Raw genomic sequence first — 23,997 nt, 5'->3', positions numbered from 1 at the left:
TTTAAAGGAGCCGCACCATAGAAATGAAATAAGTGGGTGAAATGGCATGAAACGCACTGTTGTCTTAATTCGTGATTCGTGAACATATTTATATATTGGAAATCGTTATGTTTCAAAACATTACTGTGGTAATGAGATTATAAGATAAGGAATGATCTTAGCTCTGATCCATTTCCTGTAGCATTTTCTTGATTGTATTTGGAATTGGAAGACTTGGAAAATACAGAAATTTCGTATCAATAATATATGCAATACAACGAATTTATCTAGATAATTAGGTTTTCTGGAAAATTATTCTTTAGTTTCAAAATTGTCTCTAGTTATTCCGTGTGGATTTGGGAAATTATAGGCCTACTGATAGAAAATTGGGTTGTGTAGTTATAATTGATATGTGATGTGTTATTTTGTTTTAGACATGTATTTTGCAATCTAAGGAAATTGTATAGCTGATCATTTGGCAATGTGTGTGTGTGTGTGTGTGTGTGTGTGTGTGTGTGTGTGTGTGTGTGTGTAGGGGTGTCAAATCATATGTCAGTCTTTTATAGTGTTAAAGTAATTGGGTTTAACTTCATTATTTTATTTAATCATTAGCAATGTTCATAGTTTATTGTTGTTAATTAATATGATTCTGTAAAATGTACCTGTTTGTTTTCTTGAACACGAACGCTTCACGAGCATCGGAACTAAAATTCACCTGCAGTTTCAATGGGGAACATTTAGTGGACGCACATCTGTCTCTCTCTGCTTACACGTCATTCATTTCCTTGCTGCTTGATTTCTAGGGATATTGTGCTCGTGTTGAAGAGAAATTATGTCTAACTCGGTATTTTCTGTCTTGTCGCGTTTTGTGGAGGAGTACAGGAGCAGCACACCGACTAAGCTGAAGATGATCGACGCTTATATGCTGTATATTTTGCTGACAGGAGTGTTTCAGTTCCTGTACTGTGTGCTGGTGGGAACGTTTCCCTTCAACAGCTTCTTATCTGGATTCATTTCGTGTGTGGGATGCTTCATACTGGCGGGTATTTACGCACATTTAATCATATATAAATAGAATCAAAAGTTATTGTTTAAAGGGCTTATATTGTATCTTTGTCCAATTTATATATTTATGTCTGTTTATAATGCTAATTAAAAAAAAGTTTGCACCAAAAAGGCAAACGGTTATGTAAAACTTTTTTTTCCAGTTTCTTTTAATTGTCTTTACGGGTTCAAAAAAGTTTGCAATAATTATTTTTTTTTTTTTATGTTTTTGGAATAACTATATGGTGCCCAACAAGGCTGAATTTATCTGATCAAAAATACAGTAAAATTGTGAAATATTCATGCAATTTAATGTTTTTTAATGTGTGTTAAAATGTAAATTGTTCAGCTATTATTTCAGTCTTTAGTGTTTTATATATGTGTGTGTGTATGTGTGTATATATATATATATATATATATACACACACCCCATTTAGGTAAAACAACTTAATATTAAAGAATAATAGCATATTATAATAAAAGATAAATATTTGTTAATTATGTTGCATTGTTTTATCTTTATTTATTTAATGTGAATGTGATTATTTAAAGAACCTCAAATCTGAGTTTTGGCAATCAGACAGATAAATATATATAAAAAAATTGGTATCGGTCAAACAATAAAAACATCCCATGTTTTCTAATCCTTAACCATTTAAATAACCACCTACACCAAACAATGTTGATATATCCAGGGCTTGTATGTGTGTTTAGTGCTGTAGTCAATCATAAAGTAGGCTATAATTTATTGATCATTAGTGTCTTTATGTTGTTCTATCTTCAGTCTGTCTTCGCATCCAGATCAACCCTCAGAATAAAGGAGATTTCCTGACCGTCTCTCCTGAGAGAGCATTCGCTGACTTCCTCTTCGCTCACACCGTTCTGCATCTAGTGGTCGTCAATTTTGTTGGCTGAATGAGAGCGTCACAGCAGGTGTGTGTACAGCAGATGCTTGCGTTTTAAGATTGGTTCAAAATCACTCTAAACTGCTTGCTTCCTAAGCCAATTTCTCTAAAAATTCTCTAGCTGACAGATAATAAACTCTCTCATGCCTAATATAGACAAATGACCTGATACAGCTGTACATGCTTCCTTTTTCATGTCATATTTTGATTTGTGTGCAATGAAATATGTAGTTGGACAGAAGTGCCTATTATGCAAAATTAACTTTTATAGGATGTTTGAACACAGATGTGTGTTTGCAGTGTGTGTAAACAACCTCCCTATAATGGTAAAATCCACCCACTCCTTTTTTATAATCCCCATAATTCATAAACAGTCTCTCCAAACAAGAGGTTCCAGGTTTCCAGAAGCCCTGCCCATGACAGGTGACGATCTGCCCTAATTAGCATAGATCACACCCTGAGTGAGCCGTAACAGTTCGCTATTGCTGTTTACTCACTGTAGCAGCTGAAGATTTACAATGAATGCACCAAAAACATTACAAATGTTATTTTATTGGATGTACTAATGAACATAAGAGTCTCAATAGACTCTCGGCATCTGAGCCACTGAGGACACCGTAGTTGAATTTAATTTATGTAGAAAATGTGCCGAAGAAAGTCGTTAAAGTGTAAAATATTTGTGCAAATCTTTCGCTGGACTACTTCACAGACGAGGGTCAGTGCAATGCTGGATTTTCCTAAAAGTTGTTTCTGAAAGATATTTAGATTAATATAACCGTACATGCCAGTCGATGAGTTGAATCAACTTAAAGGGATACTTCACCGATTTGCATTAAGCTTTGTATCGGTAGAAACCCGGTAGTATTTTGGAGTGACTGTGCTTCCCTCCCTCATGTCCCCCTGAGACGAGAGATTTCTGTATTGTGTGTCTGGAAAAAAATCCCTGATAACGCAAAAATCGTCATTTAGCTTTATCAGAGGCTCTTTTGTCCAGAGGCGAGAGACTACAGCCAGTAGGAGGAGCTCGTTCCGCATGTGTTCAACCCGCCCATAGGGGGATCTCACGATAAAACACCGTCTTTTCAGTTTCGAGTCGACTAGTAGCCTAGCTGTATCATTTCTTCCGATACTGCCCTCTGTAACTGGTAGCTTGAGAGTGTCCTCGTAGGGCAGCGAAGCAAGTGCATTCTGGGAGTTGTTGTCTTTCATCCACATGAGCCAAAAATACATTTTCTGGCTTTTCTCAGTCTAGAAGGCACCAACTTCTAAAATAATTTCACATTTCTACTACATAAATGACCCAATTTAAATACACGTTCATCTTTCCAGCGGTGAAATATCCCTTTAACTCCACATCCACTACATACATTTACTAACTTTTCAGAAATGTTGTAACTTCTTTCTGAGTCTCTATCTGTGTCAGACTCCGGTTTGAACCTGTAAGGCTGAACACCGCAATTGACAATTTACAACGTTTTGGCTGCGTGACATTCTGCAGTTTTGTTGTTGCTGTAGTATCCGAAGCACTGGCTGTAAAGGCTCCACCCTCTTCTGGAAAGGGGGCGGGAAGCAGCAGCTCATTTGCATTTAAAGGGACACATACAAAAATTTTGTGTTTTTGTTCACAGCCAAAAAGGGGCAAATTTGGCAAGCTATGATAAATGATGAGGGACTCACCAGAGTCTCTTGTAAAAAGGGGCACAATATAGTCCCCCATTAATCTGTCATTGCTTAATTCTATCTTTCATTCTGTTACAGCATTTTGTGTTCATGTTCGTTCAATAAGGCTTTCAGTTAACATATGTGACCCTGGATCACAAAACCAGTCACAAGTCGCACGGGTATATTTGTGGCAATAGCCAGCAATACATTGTATGGGTCAAAATTATAGATTTTTCTTTTATGCCAAAAATCATTAGGATATTAAGTAAAGATCATGTTCCATGAAGATATTTTGTAAATTTCCTACCGTAAATATATAAAACATTTATTTTTGTTTTATATATTAAACAACTATTTACATAAATAGTTGTATCTCGGCCAAATATTGTCCCATCCTAACAAACCATAAATCACTGGAAATCTTATTTATTCAGCTTTCATGTGATGTATACGTCTCAATTTAAAAAAAAATTACCCATGTGACTGGTTTTGTGGTCCAGGGTCACATATGTTATTTAGAGAAATGTAAACGTCCAATGTAAAGTCATCATCATGATATGTTCATGATAGGATGAATTATTGGAGCATTAGGAAGAAGTCATCCCAAAATATTGTCTTTAATTGTCTGTAAAAAATATATTTATTTATTAGTGCTGTCAAGTCGATTAATCACATCTAACAACGTTTGTGTCTGTGTTCTTTTATGTCAGATGCGATTAAGCGATTTGACAGCACTATTTTTTTATGTGTAACTTGTTTTCTCAAGATTTACTGGTCTTGTATTTTGCAACAACCTTTGATGAATTATATTTGTTTTCCACAGATATTAAGACCAAATCCTGCAGAACAACTACAAACCCAACAGTCTGTGGATCTCTCAATGTTAATATATGTTTTGACAGAATTGTCATTCATGATCAGTTCTCGTCTTGTTCCTTAATTTTTCTACTTTTGTAAAACTTTCTGAAAGTTATAGAAAGAAAATAAATGCCATTAAAAACAATTCAATGATCCTGTAGTGTTTTATTCTATTGTAAGGCCCGCTATATTGGTCCAATCTGCCGGTTCGCCAATACACGGGGAAGGTATCACGTGTTCTGTCCTCACTCATGCAAAGTATTGGTTGGTTAAATTTGTAATACATTGATCATATGTATTTACTCGTTAATTCATCTGACTCCATAAATGAAAGGTTTTAATAATATCTGTGCCTCACTAAAAGTGAGCGAATGTTTGACTATTCCTTTTAACCATTAAATGAACAATGTCAAAATCAGTTGGAATAATCACATTGTAGCAATTTAATATTTCAGATATCAGAGATCAATTCCACAATCAATTCAAATATCTAGAGCATGGTTATACATTGGTTACACCAAAGAATCTTACCCAGTCTGTATCTGAGAGAGAGAGAGCGAGAGAGCAAGACCACCTACTCCATTCGTACCCAGCCAAGAAGCCCCGAGAGCCCGAGCACACCTTTCTTTTTCCTCCCTTGACCAGGTGACACGGGGGATGGGGGAGACCACCCTCAAATGGCTTCTATTCAACACAAGGGGGGTTGCCTTATCTCTAAACCAGTTTTCTCTAAACTTCTCTAAACCTTATTACCTTTTATTTGATCTATCTGAATATGAGATATCTGTACCACTCATTTTGAGACATTCCAAATGACACCAAAAACATAACAGTCAATGTTAAATATTCACATTAAACCATGTTCTTGTGTGAGTTCCTAGTTTCTGAGAGGAAGAAAGGCTGTATGGGGAGGTCGAATGCATTTTGTCCCATAGACCAGTATTTTCAGTCTTAAGGCCCGTACACACCGGGACGAATATCGGCGCGCGTTATTCGCCAGCGTTTTTCAACGCGTTTTTTGTGTTCACACCCAAGCGTTTTTCGCTGACGATGAGCCGAGTGAACATGCAAATTCATTCCCTGACATTAGATGGCGCTTAATGTAAAACAGAAATACAATACCACTCCATAACAGTCTATACTCTGCAATACCACTCCATAACAGTCTAAACTCTGCAATACCACTCCATAACAGTCTATACTCTGCAATACCACTCCATAACAGTTCTCTTTTAACAAGCTTTTTGTAGTCGCTGTCGCGTTTGTCATATAGTTCTTTATTCCGACACCAACGAGACCAGCAGCTCTACATTCATCTTGCCTTGCATCTTCCTCGTCATTTCTTCCCGGCAGTGTCTGTCTATGGGCAGTGTAGACGCTGCTTGGCGTATATCTTCTTCGCTGATACGTATGTGTGCTCGGCAAGACCGTTTTGTGTTTGAGCGCCCCCAAGTTGTGTTTTACTGTAACTTCAGAAGCTCCAGACACGTGAGCAAAAGCGCCCCAATCTCATTGGTCGGACAGTTTTTGACGCGGCGCGTCAAACCAAAAAAACGAACCCGAGGCGTTTAAAAAAAAATTACGCTTTTACGCGTGGCGTTTTTCGCATCGGTGTGCACACTCACATTGGCGCCCTTTGTTTAGTCACGAGGCGTTAAACGTCAGCAAATATCGCGCGCGAAATTCGTCCCGGTGTGTACTATGTAACATATCTCATCTGAATCTTTTTGTTTAAGATATAGTTTAAAAAATATATATTAAAATGAAAACATTGAGCAATAAGCTATTTTATTTTATTTTGAGTCTAAATGAAACCAGAATCATTGTGACCTTATAGTTAATGTTACAATGAAGCAATTCATTTTTGCAGGCATCGGTGTGAAAAAACACATTTTGTATAACGCTTATAGGCCACCATATTAGCATTGCACTGAACACAATTGCAGTGTGGAACACAAATGGTAAACCTCCCACATCTGGATATGGTTTAGCCAGAAGGAAGTGAGAGTAAACGCAGAAAATTCTTTCTCGCAACAGCTGTCATTAGAAAAGAGGGACTCCGATGGTTTATCAACGATGACTCTTCCGCTACTTCTAATCATTCTTGTTCTTGGTGAACTGCCAGGTGAGCTTTTATCATTCCTTTTGCAAAAACAAATGTTAATGAGGCATTGAAACCATTTTCCCAAAACTGTTATATGGAAGGGAGCTTGGAAATGCGTTTAGAAAGCCGTTCTGCTGCTAAAATTGGTCATGGGTTTATACTTCCTCTCTTTGGAATTTGGAAAAACCAGAATTGAAAAGTGTTTCTAGTTGAGTTTTCATATGAAGGAAAAGGCTGTGACCCTACATTCCAAGTGTTTTGGAGTGTCGTCTGGTAGCTTTTCCAAACACAATGTTTTTAATTAAGTTTTCACTTTCAAAAGAGTCTGTTGAAAATATATGTGAAAATTTAATATTTTGTTATTTGCCTTTTATGCTTGATTGTAGTTTTTGGAAGACTGATGGACAACAGCTTGTGGATGTTTTGAATTTCATAAGTTAAATGGAAAAAGTGAAAGTAAAAAACTGGACAGTGAAAACAGGCCCTATTGGTCACAGTAACAAACGGCCATTTCATGCAGCCATCGTAAGATATTTACAGTTTTCAATAATTTAACATTTCTAAAGAGTTTTAGCTTTATAAAGAACTTACAATGATGATAAAGTTTTCATTTTGTGACTATTTGCTTTTTTGCTTTTATAAGTGTAAATAATACCAGAAGCATTCTGGCATTATTATTAATGTTAGAATGAACCAATGTATTTTTTGCAGGCACCAATGCATGAAAATCTACAAAATTATGTAAATGACTAAATAAGCAATAGTAATTTGAATATGTACTAATGATTTAAGAGCCATATTGAACTCGTTTTTGTAATTTATTGCTGTTTATAGCCAATATAATACTTTTTATTTGTATTATCGGTAACACTTTACAACTTACAAGGTTTCATTTAAGATTAGTTAATTGTTAACATTAACTAGATTAATCAAAAAAGTAGATGTATTGTTTATTGTTAATCTCTGCATTTACTAATATGATTTTAAGGTCAAAAGTTGAATCTGTTAACATTATTTTAAGGTAAATTTTTTGTTTAAAATTAATAAAATGTGAATGAGTCAATGCATCATCGTTCCTTCTTCCAAGGCATGTTTTTGTCTTGTCTATTATAAGTGTTTATATTTTAGAGGTGGTTTTCACAGGAAATTTTGTATGTCACTCACCCATGTGTGTCTCGTCATCTTTATTTATATAGCGCTTTATACAATACAGATTAACAATCTACAGGGATTAACAGGAAAAGAATGATTCTACAATGCAAACAGAATTCCATTCTGTTTTAAAGCAGCTCCAAAAGGACAGTAAACAGTGATTATTCAGTTTGTGTCGATTCAGTTTGGTTTAATAACTGTAAAGTTAATCAATAAACAGTTAAATCAAGTTAAAGTTAATTAAAGTTAATCAATTGTGAAATTAGTTCAATTCACCTATAAAGCAACCAGCTCAGTTCAGCTCTTATCCAATAGTGTCAGTGCATTCAATAATATAGTTTTCACGAGTGAGAAAGGTTGACATGGATCAGCTAAATCTCAAACCTCCAGGGTATCACCCATTTAAAGAGGAGAGTCTGCTGGCAAAAAGAGAATAATAAACAGGCAGAGCTCGTAATAAAACAAGAATCAACATTGGCTTGGCTTTTCGGAGATGGTGAAAAAAAAACAGGGATTTGAAATGTTGTAAACGTGACGCGGAGATGGTGCAGCATTGTCCTGGATGATGCGACGGCAGCCATATTGTGCCAGAACGCCCACCACACACCAGCTTACTGGTGGAGAGGAGACAGTGATGAAGACAATCAGTATATGGGGATGATTAGGAGGCCATGATGGACAGGGGCCAAGGGGCAAATTTGACCAGGGGTTACACCCCTACTCTTTTTCGAAGGACATCCTGGGATTTTTTTTAATGACCACAGAGAGTCAGGACCTCGGTTTAACGTCTCATCCGAAGGACGGTGGTCTTTGACAGTGTAGAGTCCCCATCACTACACTGGGGTGTTAGGACCCGCACAGACCACAGGGTGAGCACCTCCTACTGGCCTCACTAACACCTCAACCTGGTTTTCTCAGGACGTCTCCCATCCAGGTACTGACCAGGCTCAGCCCTGCTTAGCTTCAGTGGGCAACCAGTCTTGGGCTACAGGGTGATATGGCTGCTGAATATTGGCAGTTGATTATTATTCAACTGGTAAGCATTTTGTTGAACTGATAAATTGCATCATGTAGCTCTCCAACAGAGTTCCCTGTAAAGCATTATCTATTGTGAAGGGTCACATTCATCCGCACAGTCATGCAGAGACGAAGCACAACCAAAACAATGTTCTTCTGCAAAATGCATGCAGTTTTTTATAACCTTTACTTCACTGTGAATGCGAGCTAACATTAACAAAGGTTAACAAATGATGTTAACATTGTTACCTCATGTTAGTTATTGCATCAACTAATGTTAACAACTGAGACCTTTTTGTAAAGTTGGTATCATTATCTGTCCGTTATCTGGTTCGATCTGTTTTTAGGTTCCTACTGCACCGTGACGACTGTAGGAGATCTGTCTGTGCTGGAGGGTCAATCCGTCACTGTCCCGTGTCACTATAACCCGCAGTATATCAGCCACGTGAAGTACTGGTGCTACGGCCGGATGAAGGACTTCTGCTCCAGCCTGGCGCGCACCGATGACCCCACATCAGCCCCTAACGTCAAGGGAAAGGTGACGATCGCAGATGACCCCACTCAGCATGTGTTCACCGTGAGCATGCAGAACCTGACGGAGGGGGATTCGGGGTGGTACTGGTGTGGGGTGGAGCTCGGAGGTATGTGGGTTGCTGACAGCACTGCCACCCTTTATATCAGCGTCATTCAAGGTGAGTTAAGAATGATATATGATATACATATTGATATTTTGTGCATCGCTAAATGAAATCTATAAACCACTGTCGCCTTGGTGAAGGTGTCATAGAGGTGTAGTAGTCAGCGTAACTCATGGTGGTTTTGTTGCAGGTGTGTCAGTGGTGAACAGTATGGTGAGTGCAGATGAAGGCAAAAGTGTCACTGTTCAGTGTCTCTACAGTAAGAACCTCAGGTATAACCTACCCCCCCCCCCCCCCCCCTTTTTTTTTAATATATTATATATACATATACATATGTAATTAAAATGTTGTCTATGCCAAACTTTTTGCTGATTCATTTTGTTTTTAAATCCTTGTATTACTGTTTTCACTGCAGGTCCAGTGAGAAGCGGTGGTGTCGCAGTGGGAACTGGAACTCCTGCATGGTGACGGATTCTGAAGGAACATTCAGCAGTAGAAACGTGTTCATCCACGATGACAAGAACAGCATGTTCACTGTGACACTAACGCAGCTGGAGATGAGAGACTCGGGCTGGTACTGGTGTGGAGCCGGTCAGCAGCATGGGGCTGTTCATGTGTCAGTCAAACCACAAGCCACAACACGTATGTTACACAGAGCCTATCGCTAACATCACAAACTATATTCTTACATTTTTTGTAGAAATGTGTATGCAAAACTCGCTGTCACAATGTCAGATGTCAACGTGCTGTATGGTTGCTGCCGCATTGCATCACTATGGAAGTTTGTTTGGGAATAGAAAATAATAACTTCATTGTGACTTTTTATTTCGCAATTATGACTTATGATTTCTTAAAATTACGAGTTTAGATATAAACTCAGAATTGCAGGACATAAACTCGGAATTGTGAAAAATAACATCAGAATTGCGAGAAATAAACTTGCAGTTGTGAGAAATAAAGTAAATAAATGCGAGATATAAACTTGCAATTGCAAGAAAAAAGTCAGAAATGGGAGTTTTTCAATTCTAATGAACTTATCTCACAATTCTGACTTCTCGCAGTTCTGAGTTTATAACTCTCAGTTTTGACTTTTCTCGTAGGTTAATTGTGAGTTTATGTCTCACATTTCTGACTTAATAGAAATTTCAAGTTTATATTTCACAATTCGGACTTTATTTCTTAAAATTACGATTTTAGATATAAACTCAGAATTGTGAAAAGTAAATCCTGAATTCTGAGATATAAACTCGTAATTGCGAGAAGTGTAGTGTTGTAAACTCAGAATCGAAGACCAGGAGACTTTTGGGATCACGTTCAAGAAGTTATTTCTTTATTGAGGACTTCGCGTTGACGTGGCTGCAGTTCTTCAAAAGTCTAACTAAAACATTATACATTGTAGTTATATACATTCCAAGGGGGAGGGATTACATAGAGGCGGGAAATCTGAATAAAGCATGCAAATGAAGTGGGAACACACCCTACTCTGAGAACACTACCAGTCCCATTGAATCAGCATAACTATTCACATGCTGATACTGGCCAGGAACTCCAATTCCAAGAGCCATCCCAGAGCCATTAAAGACAAAAGGTGAAAGTCAATCAACCTAACGATTCAACGTTCTCAGAATCTCAGTGATCTGACTCATTTAAAACACAATAGAGAAAACAGGTCTGGCAGGAAAGGCGACTCTTGCTGGAGACTCAATAATCATCTGAAATCAGTCTACTAAACTTTATCAGTTTATCTACTATTGCCGTGGAAAAACTAAATTAAACATTTAATAAATATGTAATACAACACTTCCCCATTTGAGAGTTCTAATAACTCTCACAAAAATACAAATTTAAACACTTAAAAGTTAATTCTTGTAACTTGATCGTTACAGGCACATAGCATGTTCTGTGTTGTTCATCTGTAATTGCATGTTGACATTATTGCATGTTGACACAGAAACAAACATGCAATTAGGGTCCGTGAAGTTCTTACGGGTAATATTCTTTTATGGTTGGACCAGTCATGTTCTCGTGCGAGGCGTGAGTCATTTGTTGAATGAAACACTTGATACTGTGGACGCATACGTAGAATGCCAGTAGGAGAAACAACAGCAGAATTGCTATTTCTTTAATCCACAGCCAGGGTTTACCAATCAAGTTTCCGAACCATGAAGAATTGTCTTCAGTCATCTGGTGTAATTTTGTTGAAAGATCAAGAATGTCTTGTTGGATTTTGTTCAAATTCTCTGTTGGATCCATTAACCCAGTGCAGCATTCAGGGCCGATAATGGTGCAGGCTCCCCCTTGCGTTGCAAGAATGTAATCCAAGGCCACTCGGTTCTGTAAGATCATTATCTTGTGTGAAGCTAGAGTGGTTGTGATGTTACCCAGGGCCAAAGCCGTATCGTTGGCCAATTTCTGTACAGAATCCGACAGGCTTCTGACTTGATCGAGAGCCTGCATGACCCCATACGATGGGATTAAGCCTCCAAGAGTTCTTGACCACCATGTTTGAACACAAGTGAGTCCTGGAATGCAGCCATATTTGTTGGTAGAAGGAGCTGAATTATGTAACCCATGGGATTCCGGCTCCAACTGAAGGTGCATGTGGCATGCAAACGTTCTTTCCAGCAAACAAGGCATTTCTTGACATATTCATCAGCTCTAAGAATATGTTGTTTCTGGGGTCTACACTCTGCGCTATGTCCATGATGGTTAGTATTAAGGCAATCTTGATCATGTTTCTGGATGACTGAAGTTCCCGTAGGTTAGTCTCTGTGTTGTGTATTTTTCTTCTGTGTTGGTTGTAGTCTCTGCAGTTGGTCTAGTTGCTTCCTGAAGGTTGGGTCTTCATATGCAGGTGTGTAGGTCAGTGCATATGGTTCTCGGGATAACCGTCAAGTGGTATCTGCACAGAGTTAAGAAAGAAAAACAAAAGAGAACAACGGCAACAGAGCAGTATTCGTTGTAAAGACTGCAAACATTAGGGTTGTATCAATCTGAGTCTGCTATTGTTGTTCTTTCTTTCCCTATTTCTTAATTCATGAGACACCTAAAGAACAGTGAGGTAAGGATGGACTAAATGGGGAAAGGCCTATGAGGTAGTGTCTTCACCCTGGGTTGGCCCCCGAAGCCTGTTCCGTTCAGTTCTTCCTAGGGCACCTCACTGGTCCGTGTGTCCTATCCTATCCCTGTGGGGGGAGGAACAACTTTACAGTGTGAGTCCAGGTTTTCGTTCCCTGACACAATACTGCAGCTGCTGTAATCAACATAACTTGATGTGGTCCTTGCCACTTAGGCTCTAATGGTTTGTTTTTGAATGACTTTATCATGACCCATTGACCTGGGACGATTGTGTGTCCACCTTCTGGTGGAGTCTGCCAACAAGACTCAACTCTCTCTTTGGCACTCTGTACTGCCTTTGTGAGGTTTTCACAGTAAGCGATCAGGGCATCTGAGGCAATGTGAACATCAGCATTTCTAAGATCAATCACACCTGGCATTTGCATTGGGCGTCCAGTAATAATCTCATGAGGACTCAGTCCTACTGTTCTTTTAGGTGACGCTCTCATACTACACAGTACTGCTGGCAGCGCTTCAACCCATGGTACTCCTTCCTGATGCATTTTGCTTAACCTGATTTTGATTGTTCTGTTTGATCGTTCAACCTGTCCTGATGCTTGTGGCCTATAGGGACAGTGCAGATTCCACTTAACCTTCAACATTCTGGACACCTCCTTGACAACCTGTCCTGTGAAGTGTGTACCTTGATCTGAGTCAATGCAATCTGGTAATCCCCATCTGGGAATGAAATCAGTGACAAGACATTTAGCGGTATGTGCAGCTGTAGCACGCCCTGTTGGATAAGCTTCTATCCATCTTGAGAATTTGTCTATTACTACCAAAACGTCAGTTTTTCCCTTACAACGAGGCAACGATATGTAATCAACTTGCAAATGTCGAAGTGGTCCTGGTGGAGCTGGGGTATGTGCTGCTGGTGTAATGGCTGCTGGTACATCATTATTTTTTCTGACATGTAACACACCTTTTGGCTGTTTCTGTGGCTACATTTCTGAATTTTGGATTCCACCTTTGGTTTGAGAACCTGTGATTCATCGTTGCTGGACCACTGTGACCCAAATTGTGTATTTGTTGAGCCAAATATGGCAACAGTGATTCGGGAGCAACATACTTCCCCCCCCCCCCCCCCTTTGGTCCAGCAGCCAGATGAATCGACGGTGGCTCCTTTGTCTAACCATGTCCATGCTTCATATAGAGGAACATCTTTGTACAAATCAATGATAGATTCAGGAGGCAGAATTGTCTTCTGTGCTGTACTACCTGAACACACTTGTACAGTTACATAGGAACAAGCCTGTTTAGCTGCTACATCTGCAAGAGCATTACCTTTAGCTTCTGTAGTGTTAGTTGTGAGATGTGCTTTCACTTTAATCACCGCTAATTTCTTTGGAAGTTTCATGGCAAACATAAGATCTTTCACTAATTCAGCATGCTTAATGGGGGATCCAGCAGAAGTTAGAAACTGTCTGCTTTGCCAAATGACACCAAAATCATGAATAACCCCAAAAGCATACCTGGAATCTGTGTAGATATTTGCAACTGATCCTGAAGCTAGTGTGCATGCTCTAGTTAAAGCTACCAGTTCTGCAGCCTGAGCTGAAAAATGATCTGGAAGACGACCTGAAGCTACCACCTCAATGGTGGACGTTACTGCATAACCTGCTCGTCTGTTCTCTTCAATTACTTGAGCTGAACCATCAACAAACAACTCAAATTCTGCATTCTCTATGGGAGTTTCTGCTATTTCACTTGTCGCTGCGTATGTAAGCGTAACACAATCATGAGTCATTTCGCCTTCATCCCCTTCAGTCATTGCAGACATCATACATGTTGAGGGGTTCGTGACTGGTGCACGCTGTAAAACAATGTTTGGGGCTGTGAGAGTAGTCAACCAATTTCCCCACGAGAGGAAGTGACAGAAGTGACTTTTGCTTGATTCATTAGTGCGGACACTGCGTGAGGGCATTTTACATTTACAGTCTGACCTAACACCATTACTGATGAAGCCTGAAGCGCTAGATGAACTGCCTGTATTGCTCTGAGGCATGGTCCCATACCTTGAGCTACTATGTCAAGTTTACCAGAATAGTAATGAATTGGACGTAAACTGCCCCCATGATCTTGCATTAGACATGCAGTCATATAGCCCAAGTGTTCATGGATATAAAGCACAAAGGGTCTATCAGATTGAGCAATTCCTAATGCTGGTGCTTGACATAGTGCTCTTTTCAAATCATTGAATGCTTTGAGGTGAAGTTCTTCCATACAAACAATATCTGAATCTTTACCATGGCCTTTTAGCAAGTCATAGAGATGCTGAGCAATCAAGGCATATTCTTCAATCCACGGTCTACAGTAACCTGCTGTTCCTAAAAATGAGCGTAGTGTTTTAATGGTAGTAGGCGGAGATATGGCTTTGACTGAAGCCGCTCGATCCTGTGTAATGGATCTATTTCCTGCACCAATTGTTTGACCCAGAAATGTGACTTGCTTTTTAGCAATTTGAGCTTTGTGAAAGCTGCATTTGTTTCCTTTTTTATGCAAATAGTCCAACAATGATGCCAATTCAGTTTGATGAACCTCGTGATCTGTTGAGGCAATCAAAATATCATCGACATATTGGATCATAGTGGACTGTTTTACTGGACATTCTGGGTCACACAAATCACGTCTGACAGCCTGATGGTATATGGTCGGGGAGTTTTGAAATCCCTGAGCCAATCGGGTCCACTGATATTGTTCATGGTCAACTGTGAAAGCTAACCATGGCTGGCTGTCAGAGTGCAATGGTACAGAAAATAATCCATTAGACATATCAATGACTGAAAAAATCTTACAATCTAATGGTAAGCCATTACAGATTGTAGATGGATCTGCCACTAGCGGGGTGATTTTATCAATGTTTTTATTGGCTACTCTGTAGTCTATGGTGAGTCTCCATGTCCCATTGGATTTCTTGATGGGCCATATGGGTGAGTTACAGGGACTGTTGGTTTTAACTAGCACTCCTTGCGTCAGCAACTTTTCTACAATAGGTTTGATTCCCTGTATGGCTTCCTTACTGATCGGATACTGTTTGGTAACCGGGGGTGGAGTTCCTGTCAATTTGACTGGTTCTACACCTGTCAATAAACCACAATCATCCTTGTCATTAGCCCAAATTGGATGATTCAGTAAGAAAGCATACTCTGGAGGGATTGCATTATTGGTAGAAATGTGTGCTGAGGAAATTTTAATGCTAGCAGATTCTGAGGACATGTCTAAAGTTAGATGTACTTGTCTCAGAAGACCCATGCCTAAAATTGCACCTGTATTCAATGGAGCACATAGCAATTTTGTAGTCAGAGTTTTCGGGCCAAATTGTACCTCTATGGGCGGGGTTTCATACAAAACAGAATCTTCACCTATTACGCCAGTTAAAGAAAGTTTGGTTTTCTTGTACGGGATGTCTAAACCTTTAGCCAATTTTGTAGGAATTATTGTAATTTCTGCACCTGTGTCAAGCAAAAAATCAATCTCTCTCTCTTGTATGCTACCTTTCACAAAAATTATTTTGTCATTGTGATGGATTACAGGGGAAAGGTAGCTACTCACAGCCCCAACAATTAGTTTTTTTCCTGGTCTTGTTGTGCTCTTAGAAGAGCCTGAACGAGCTGTCCTAAAGTTTCAGTGGACACTTGCGGAACTACATCAGGGTTGTAAGCCGGCTGAGAAGGAGCAGAATTATGCATTCTATTTCTTTTATTATCTTGCAACTTCTTCCTACATTCTTTCTCCCAATGCCCTAATTTTCCACACTAGTGGCATGTACTTTCTTTTTTAGTCCATCTATTGTCTTGTTTCGTTGGGTTAAACGTAGCTGCTGCTATTCTCACTTGGGTTTTAACATCAGCATCTCTTTCCCATGTAGCTAACCTGTCTAGGTTACTTCTGAGAGTTCCGTTAGCCCACGTAACATGTAGGAATGGCAAGGCTGATCTGTACTCAGCTATAAGACCATCTGCCCAAATACGGATTAGAGCTCCTCTATCATCTAGTACACTTTCAGAATCCTCCACTATTCCACTGTAAGTTGCAGCTGCTTGACAAAATCTTTCAGTGTATTCACTTATAGTCTCTCCTTTCTTTTGTACACATCTAGTAACTTTCGACCAATCTATTTTGGGTCCTAAGAGATTCTTTAGGATTTTCAAAACACCTTCTCTCAAATCGCCTTTACTGGCTTGTTGCAGTTCGGAAGTAACATCAGACTCAAAACTGTTGAATTCAGATTCAGTTAGAATTTGTGACATCAGCTGTGTAACTTCTGGCAACGACATGTCGTAAAGACGCATTTTACTGAACAATGCCCTTCTAAATTCAGAAAATTCTGTGCGTGCTGAGGGTAAACTCTGGGATAGTCTCTCGATATCTTTGGGTCCTAGCGCTTTGGCAACAGCTTGTATTTGGACAACAGAAGAGTTGGGAGGAACACTTTCAGTTCCCTCAATTCCCTGAGACCTTCTCCTTGCCCCACACACCTTCACTGAATCTACTGGCTTATCAGTTACTGATTGGATGGCTACATCTGTTTCAAAGAAAGCTTTTAAGTCAGGATAAATGTTATCCGGCTGACTAAATTCTCCCTCATCAGTTTTTTCTGCATCTTTGTTGTGGTGTAATTTCTTAGTCAAAGAAGATATTCTAGCACGGAGCTCATTGTTCTGTTTCTCCAGCACTGAGTTGCGTTTAGGCTGTTCTGTAGCTATTGCTAAAACAAATTCTCTGTGACAACAAATAATGGCTTTCACCTTGTTCTTGCGAATACTGGCTCCTAGTACCTTTTTACAATCTTCCATTGACAATGCTTTGTCTGGATGAATCTCATATTTCTTTGTCAAATCCAATCTGACGGACTTCATCACTATAGAGTCCATTTGCTCTCCCAACAATGTTTTAAATTCGCTTTCTGACCACAATGGAGTCGCACGACCACCTTTTTCAGTAGTGGGGATCAGTCTGGCATTTTTCCTAAACATTTTTGTGAGTTTTCTTTGTTACCACACATAAAAAAAAAAAAAACTAAAACTTCTCTCTAGTGTCTACACAGAGGGTACACTTGTTAACACATCAGCTATGGTTAACTTTCCAAATTACCAACACTTCACACTTAACTTCCCTGCCAACAAGAACAGAGGATCAACAGAAATAACTAGCACGTAAAGCTAATTCTTCTCTGCCTAAAGCAAAGGATACCAAATATTAGCACTTGATGCTAAATCTTCTCTAACTTTATAAAGGATAAAACCTTCTCTAGCAAGAGGATGAAACACTTCCCTGGCAAAGCAGAGGATAAACAATATTAACCTGTAATGTTAATCTTCCCTGCCTGAAAACAGAGGATAAACTTCATCTCTAAAAGACAACTTTAGAGGATAACTTTAGTTAACCAAACTCTACAGCTGTTTGTTAACTACTTCTCTGAACGGTGCAGAGGATATCAAACTTGTACTGGTCTTTAAAGGTTCTTTTGAATAGAGTAGCACTCACCAACCCTTGGTTGTAAAGGAAGATTCAGTCTGGAAATCTTTGTTCAGCTGGAAGTTTCGCTCTGTATTCCAAAAGATGCAGTCTGGAAAGCAGATCTTTTGTTGAGCTTGCTGTTTAAATCTGGATTCAGGTGAAGAAGCTGGAACTCTATCCGGGTCACAGGGCACCAAATTGTTGTAAACTCAGAATCGAAGACCAGGAGACTTTTGGGATCACGTTCAAGAAGTTATTTCTTTATTGAGGACTTCGCGTTGACGTGGCTGCAGTTCTTCAAAAGTCTAACTAAAACATTATACATTGTAGTTATATACATTCCAAGGGGGAGGGATTACATAGAGGCGGGAAATCTGAATAAAGCATGCAAATGAAGTGGGAACACACCCTACTCTGAGAGCACTACCAGTCCCATTGAATCAGCATAACTATTCACATGCTGATACTGGCCAGGAACTCCAATTCCAAGAGCCATCCCAGAGCCATTAAAGACAAAAGGTGAAAGTCAATCAACCTAACGATTCAACGTCTGGGCTCCGAAAGGTGAGAATCTCAGTGATCTGACTCATTTAAAACACAATAGAGAAAACAGGTCTGGCAGGAAAGGAGACTCTTGCTGGAGACTCAATAATCATCTGAAATCAGTCTACTAAACTTTATCAGTTTATCTACTATTGCCGTGGAAAAACTAAATTAAACATTTAATAAATATGTAATACAACAGTAGCAAATTAATATAACATTTACATTTACATTTAGTCATTTAGCAGACGCCCTTATCCAAAGCGACTTACAAATTAGGACTAAGTTCAGCGAGTCATCATAAAGAGGCAAAAGCAACAACAACGCAGGAAGTGCTCAAAATACGAAGTTCTGGTATTATTCAGAGTAGCATAAGCCTGATAAGTGATGTTTCAAAGGGAAAGGATTTTTTTTTTTTTTTTTTTTTTTTTTTTTTTTTTTTTTTTTTTATAAGGTTAAGTGCTCACGGAAGAGATTGGTTTTCAGCTGTTTTTTGAATGTTGTCAGGGATTCTGCATTCCGGATGAGGGTGGGGAGAGCGTTCCACCAGCATGGAACTGTAAATGAGAATGTTCTGGAAAGTGATTTTGTGGCTTTCTGTGATGGAACCACGAGACGTCGCTCGTTGACCGATCGTAGGTGTCTGGTAGGGATGTAGACTCGTAGGAGTGAGTGAAAGTAGGAGGGAGCTGTATAAATAAGTATATAAATTTATTTATTTATATATAAAAGTATATAAATAAGTAATCATAACTTTTTATTATAAATTATAAATATTTGGATCAGTTAATCGAACAACTTGTAGCTGATTTAATATTACAATCAAATAATCTGTTCATCCAATGAACACTTAGTATTGACTGTGTCTTAACTCTCAGAAAGGATATTTTTATGGTCACAGAAAATTAACTCTTTCCTTAGCATGTAGCTGTGATAGCATCGTTAAATTGCCGTTGCTTTACATGCAAAGGACCAGAACCCACTCGTTGTGTGAATGTACACACCGTTTTATTGAACTAAATCACTAACACATAACTATCTATACAAACAGATACACACAATCCTGCATACATGGGTAAAATGGAAAGTGAAAGTGAATGAAACTGGAAACAGAAACAGGGAATTAAGCAAGGAAATTAGTCATTTAACCATCTGAACAGCACCATCAGTTTCTGACTTCAAAGCTCCTTGTTAAGATAGGTCAACCTCTTATAATAAACCTAAGTTTAGTTAATATTTAGTTAATTTGTACGATACTTGCATTGTGTTAGCTGTTGAAAAAGCGTCTGGATGCAGTCTCAGGATAAAGTCTTGGTGCTTCTGTGAGTCAATGGTGTTGAAGTTGCAATCAATTTCTTCCGTGTGAATGAAGACATTTTGATGAAGTTGCGATGTTAGTCTGACTGTTTAAACATAGCTGCCATTAGTCGAGGCCTGAGGGGCCGGCCGAGGCCCACAGAACAGCAACCAGAAGATGCAGAGAAGAAGGAAGTGGGATCTGTGCGCTTTAACCTCTGAGGATGGTCTTTCATAGGGGTCATGAGCCTGTGGTAACTTAAGCTTTCGGAGGGAAAGTTTATGATTATTTCTCTTCGAGCATGGTAATTTGTATATGTAACTAGATTGGGTGTTGATGCAGAAACTATTAAAGACAACTATTCTTGTAATACTAATATGTTGCATAGGTATCAACATATAATATACATGATCATTTAAATCATCAAAATACTAATTCGTAGATACCTAACATGGTATAGGTCAGGTGACATTAACTGGTGGTTCTATCATAAAGCATGCATACAGTATGCAATACAAAATACACTATACAGGACAGTAATAATCACACACAATGTTCTGAAGATATGCACGTTCCTTCATAGCGGGTGTTCTATGAATGAATGTGGAAGAATCTTTTTTTATGGTCATTATGTGTGTTTCAAAAGAGGTATAGAGTGAGGGTTGAGTCTTTCACTTTCTTTTTGGTAAATGGCTTTCATGCCTGGGTGTTAGTTGCTCTCCGGGGGTTGTCCACAGATACCCACAGATGTTGTTGGTTGAGGGGTTTTAAAGATTGTTAAATATAACAAATAATTATGTCTGATAGGTCCAGCAGTTACAGATGAAAAGTCAGAATTGTCTGATTAAAACGTCACAATTACCTTTTTTTTTTTTTTTTACGTGGTGGAAACAGGCTTCCATACATCACTGATCTGAAGTTAAACTCTGCTCAATTTTGTCACATTTGATCTCTGTCCTTGTGCCAGGGGCCACAGTGTCTCCTGTCCAGTACCTGAAGACAACAGGCCGGACTCCATCTGTAATGGGCACAAATGACCCTGACAGGTGAGCTCTGTATATTTCATCATGGCAAATTTCACATGAAGGGATAAAAAGCTTTCAGCAATGAGCAATACTGAGATCTGTCACATACACTCTTAAAAATACACTCTTCTCTATTGGCATTGATGGTTCCATGAAGAACCGTTAAAATCCATGGAAATGCTCCAATCCACGGAAATGCTCAATGCTTCTTTACAGTGGAAGAATGTTCTTTAGATGTTTTAAATGTTCTTCACTCTAAGAAAATAACGTTTCTTTTATGAACTGATCACTGAAAGGTTCTTCTATGGCATTGCTGTGAAAAACCCATTTTGGAATCTTTATTTTTAAGAGTGTATGAATGAATATTCTTTTACAATTAGTTGATATTTGGGTAACACTTTATTTTGATGGTTCCTTTTGAACATTCTTTTGACTATGAGTAACTTTGCAACTACATGTCTACTAACTCTCATTAGAGTGTCAAAAAAATTTGACAGAGTCAAAATTCTGGCCAGTTGATAATACCTAGAATATCAAAATCGACTGCCGGCGGTGGATCCTTTTCCTATTTAGCACAAAAACTTTGGAACAGTCTTTCTAAAATTGTCCGGGAAGCAGACGCACTCTATCAGTTCAAATCTAGACTAAAAACACATCTCTTTGACCTAGCATTCACATAACACATTATAGACTTCTAGAATTCAATGTTAAGCTGCATAGTTTAGGTCAGCTGGAACCGGGAACACTTCCCATAAATCCTGATGTACTCGTTACATCATAAGAAGAATGGCGTCTACACTAATATTATTCTCTCTGTTTATCCCGATGTTTACCGCAGTCCACCAGATCCAGGCCGTAGCCAGATCTGATGAAGGACCTGCGCCTGGACACGACGACAGCGCAGTCCTGAAGTGTCAATTAGTCTCTCCCCTGTGAAGGCCTCCTTCCCTTTAACTCTGCAAAGATAAAACGCTGTCAACATAATTCCGGTTCACATGGCTAAACAATTCTGTATTATAAATTTTTAAGGCCAGACAAGTAATTTGTTGAGGTCAATTTGTAAAGAAAGACTACACGCCTGCGCACATATATATTCAAACACGCATACCTATAAACTAAACGTGTAATACACATGTGCACGCCGTCAGCGTTCTCACAGCTTTGCGTTTTTGAAGTTTGTGCAGAGATAACTTTTTCTTTTTTTTCTACATTTTTCAAGGCTTGCACCTTGGAATCTATTTCAGCTGAAATGAGCAGCCGGAGTGCGTTAAGGGTTTTCTGTTAGAACGGTGTCTTGTAAGCGGCCTCTAAGTTAATAACTAATGATCTTTGCAGCGGAACGGAAGTGAATCAATCAAAACTAACTTTAGCTGGACAATAACTTTATTCTCGAGCTGCTGTAAAGCCCAAACAATCTCTGTTACTTGTTTCCTATTATCACTGTAAAGCTGCTTTGAAACGATCTATATTGTTAAAAGTGCAATAAAATGAAGGTGACTTGACTATAAGTAACTTTGCAACTACTTATTCTAACCCTACCAGTCTACTAATAATCTACTCTATAATAGACTAATAATAGAATGTGTTAAAGGGACCATCAAAATAAAGTGAACCCGATATTTGACCAGCACTAATATTGGTATTCGACTAACACGTCATGTCTGTTTCAGCCGTCCTGTTTGGGAGCATCTTCTCGTGGTGTGTGGGGTAGTACTTCTGGTCATGACTGTCTCTCTGGCACTTTGGAAGTTGCGGAAACATTATAGTAAGTTTGTGTTTTAAGTGGCCTAAAAAGTTATTGGTTACTTAACAAACTCGTCTGTAACATTACTCCATTCTGATTTGTAAGCTTAAATGATGTCTCTGGATTTGTAGACTACCTGTTTTCCTTCATTTAACCTGAAACTCAAAAGGTTGTGTTCTCATTTTTCTGTGAATAATGCTTCACAACTATTTGTTTGGTTCATTTTGCAGAGAAAAAGCAGAAGCATCAAAGGACAAATGAAACGAACGATAATTTCACAGTCAGTGCAGTTTATCTCTGTTATCTAACAGTCACATCACCCAATTTACTTTCTTTGTGTATATAACCTTGTCTTTTTGAGGATGATTCATTGGTGCATGTTATTATGGAAACGGAATAAAAAAATATATAAAAATTGCCACTTTTTATCTCACAACTGACTTCTTTTCCCTCAGAATTGTGAGATATAAACTAGCAATTAAAAAAGGGTAATTGCGGTGGTGACCAGTGGATGTTTAAGGATGCAAATATTGATGACAAGTTCTTCTGGGTGCGGTATTTGATAGTATTCTGCTTGTTTGCAGATGTGTCCATGGAGAGAAGGAGACTATAAGAACACCTCAGTGATTTTCCTGAATGCTCCAGCTCAGCAGGTCCAAATGCTCTAACAGAGGAGCCTCGTGATGGGAAACAACTCATGGACATTCTGATGATGGAGAATTTAAAGTGAGCTGATGGACACTATGACTCTAGTCAATGAAAGACCTGCAGAATCGAGAAACTGGGGTTATATTTGACATTTCTTCACATTTAACAGTTAAATGGAGTATAATCTTTAATTTCAATGCATTTTTCATGTTGTGTATTTCATGTTTATCTGTCTGTAAGTAAAGGTGGATTCGGAAATATCGTAATTACGAGATTCCAACTTGTAAACTCTGAAAGCTCTGACTTGTACCATGTGACTGCTGTACCACCTGACTGCTGCAGTTTCATTTTGGCGTTGATCGCGCTGCCATAGAAACGCATAATTCCGAGTCCGAGAAGAGCTTTGAGTAGAACGTCACGGATTGTCATCTAGTAATTACGGTAATTATGGTAAAAACACAGCTTTTGTACAAGACTTGTTATGAGTAAGTAGTGTAGTGTGGAATGGATGTGTTCTTACTAAGCGCTGTTTATTAAACACAGTGAAGGAAATGTGTGAGACACTTGTGAATGATTTTAGAAGAAGGGAAGTACTGGGTGTCTCACACTTGTTGTTTTTGTCTTTTCATGTTTTTTTTTAAATCTGCATTTCCATTATTAAATTCTGTACTGAAAAAGTGCTTTATTCACATTTTATTTCAAGCTGTATTAAAATCTTTAATTGAGGTTGTTTATCACCTGCTGTCTATTCTTTTGCTTACAAGTGTTGACCACAAACAACCCATTTATGGTGTGACCCACTGC

At 38.7% G+C, this 23,997-nt stretch overlaps 2 protein-coding genes across 3 annotated transcripts; both read left to right on the top strand.

The window, feature by feature from the left end:
- The first annotated feature begins 720 nt into the window (after positions 1-720).
- On the top strand, positions 721-4,593 carry dad1 (defender against cell death 1). The gene is made up of 3 exons (XM_082173291.1): positions 721-1,022; positions 1,808-1,956; positions 4,414-4,593. Exons 1-2 carry the CDS (start codon positions 812-814, stop codon positions 1,936-1,938), a joined length of 342 nt encoding a protein of 113 aa, XP_082029417.1. The 5' UTR covers positions 721-811; the 3' UTR covers positions 1,939-1,956; positions 4,414-4,593.
- A 1,814-nt stretch (positions 4,594-6,407) lies between these two features.
- On the top strand, positions 6,408-23,919 carry pigr (polymeric immunoglobulin receptor). 2 transcript variants are annotated; one of them, XM_082173193.1, is made up of 8 exons: positions 6,411-6,573; positions 9,069-9,413; positions 9,550-9,631; positions 9,775-10,001; positions 20,744-20,822; positions 22,472-22,566; positions 22,776-22,825; positions 23,130-23,919. In XM_082173193.1, the coding sequence occupies exons 1-8, from the start codon at positions 6,525-6,527 to the stop codon at positions 23,211-23,213; spliced, it is 1,011 nt and encodes a 336-aa protein (XP_082029319.1). In that variant the 5' UTR covers positions 6,411-6,524; the 3' UTR covers positions 23,214-23,919. The 2 variants fall into 2 exon arrangements, with proteins under 2 accessions (XP_082029320.1, XP_082029319.1); XM_082173194.1 differs by lacking the exon at positions 22,776-22,825 and having other exon boundaries at positions 6,408-6,573.
- The last annotated feature ends 78 nt before the right edge of the window (positions 23,920-23,997 follow it).

Source organism: Leuciscus leuciscus (assembly GCF_965113295.1).
Source record: "Leuciscus leuciscus genome assembly, chromosome: 6".
Taxonomy (NCBI): Eukaryota; Metazoa; Chordata; class Actinopteri; order Cypriniformes; family Leuciscidae; genus Leuciscus; species Leuciscus leuciscus.
This window is presented reverse-complemented; position numbering and strand designations above follow the sequence as displayed.

What these genes read in the sequence shown, in the direction of transcription:
- dad1 (XM_082173291.1), top strand. Translation starts at nt 812, where the DNA reads ATGTCTAACTCGGTATTTTCTGTCTTGTCGCGTTTTGTGGAGGAGTAC. An exon ending in GGGATGCTTCATACTGGCGG is followed by an intron (nt 1,023 to 1,807) that starts GTATTTACGCAC and finishes TTCTATCTTCAG; the next exon opens with TCTGTCTTCGCATCCAGATC.
- pigr (XM_082173193.1), top strand. Translation starts at nt 6,525, where the DNA reads ATGACTCTTCCGCTACTTCTAATCATTCTTGTTCTTGGTGAACTGCCA. An exon ending in TGTTCTTGGTGAACTGCCAG is followed by an intron (nt 6,574 to 9,068) that starts GTGAGCTTTTAT and finishes ATCTGTTTTTAG; the next exon opens with GTTCCTACTGCACCGTGACG. An exon ending in AAACGAACGATAATTTCACA is followed by an intron (nt 22,826 to 23,129) that starts GTCAGTGCAGTT and finishes GCTTGTTTGCAG; the next exon opens with ATGTGTCCATGGAGAGAAGG.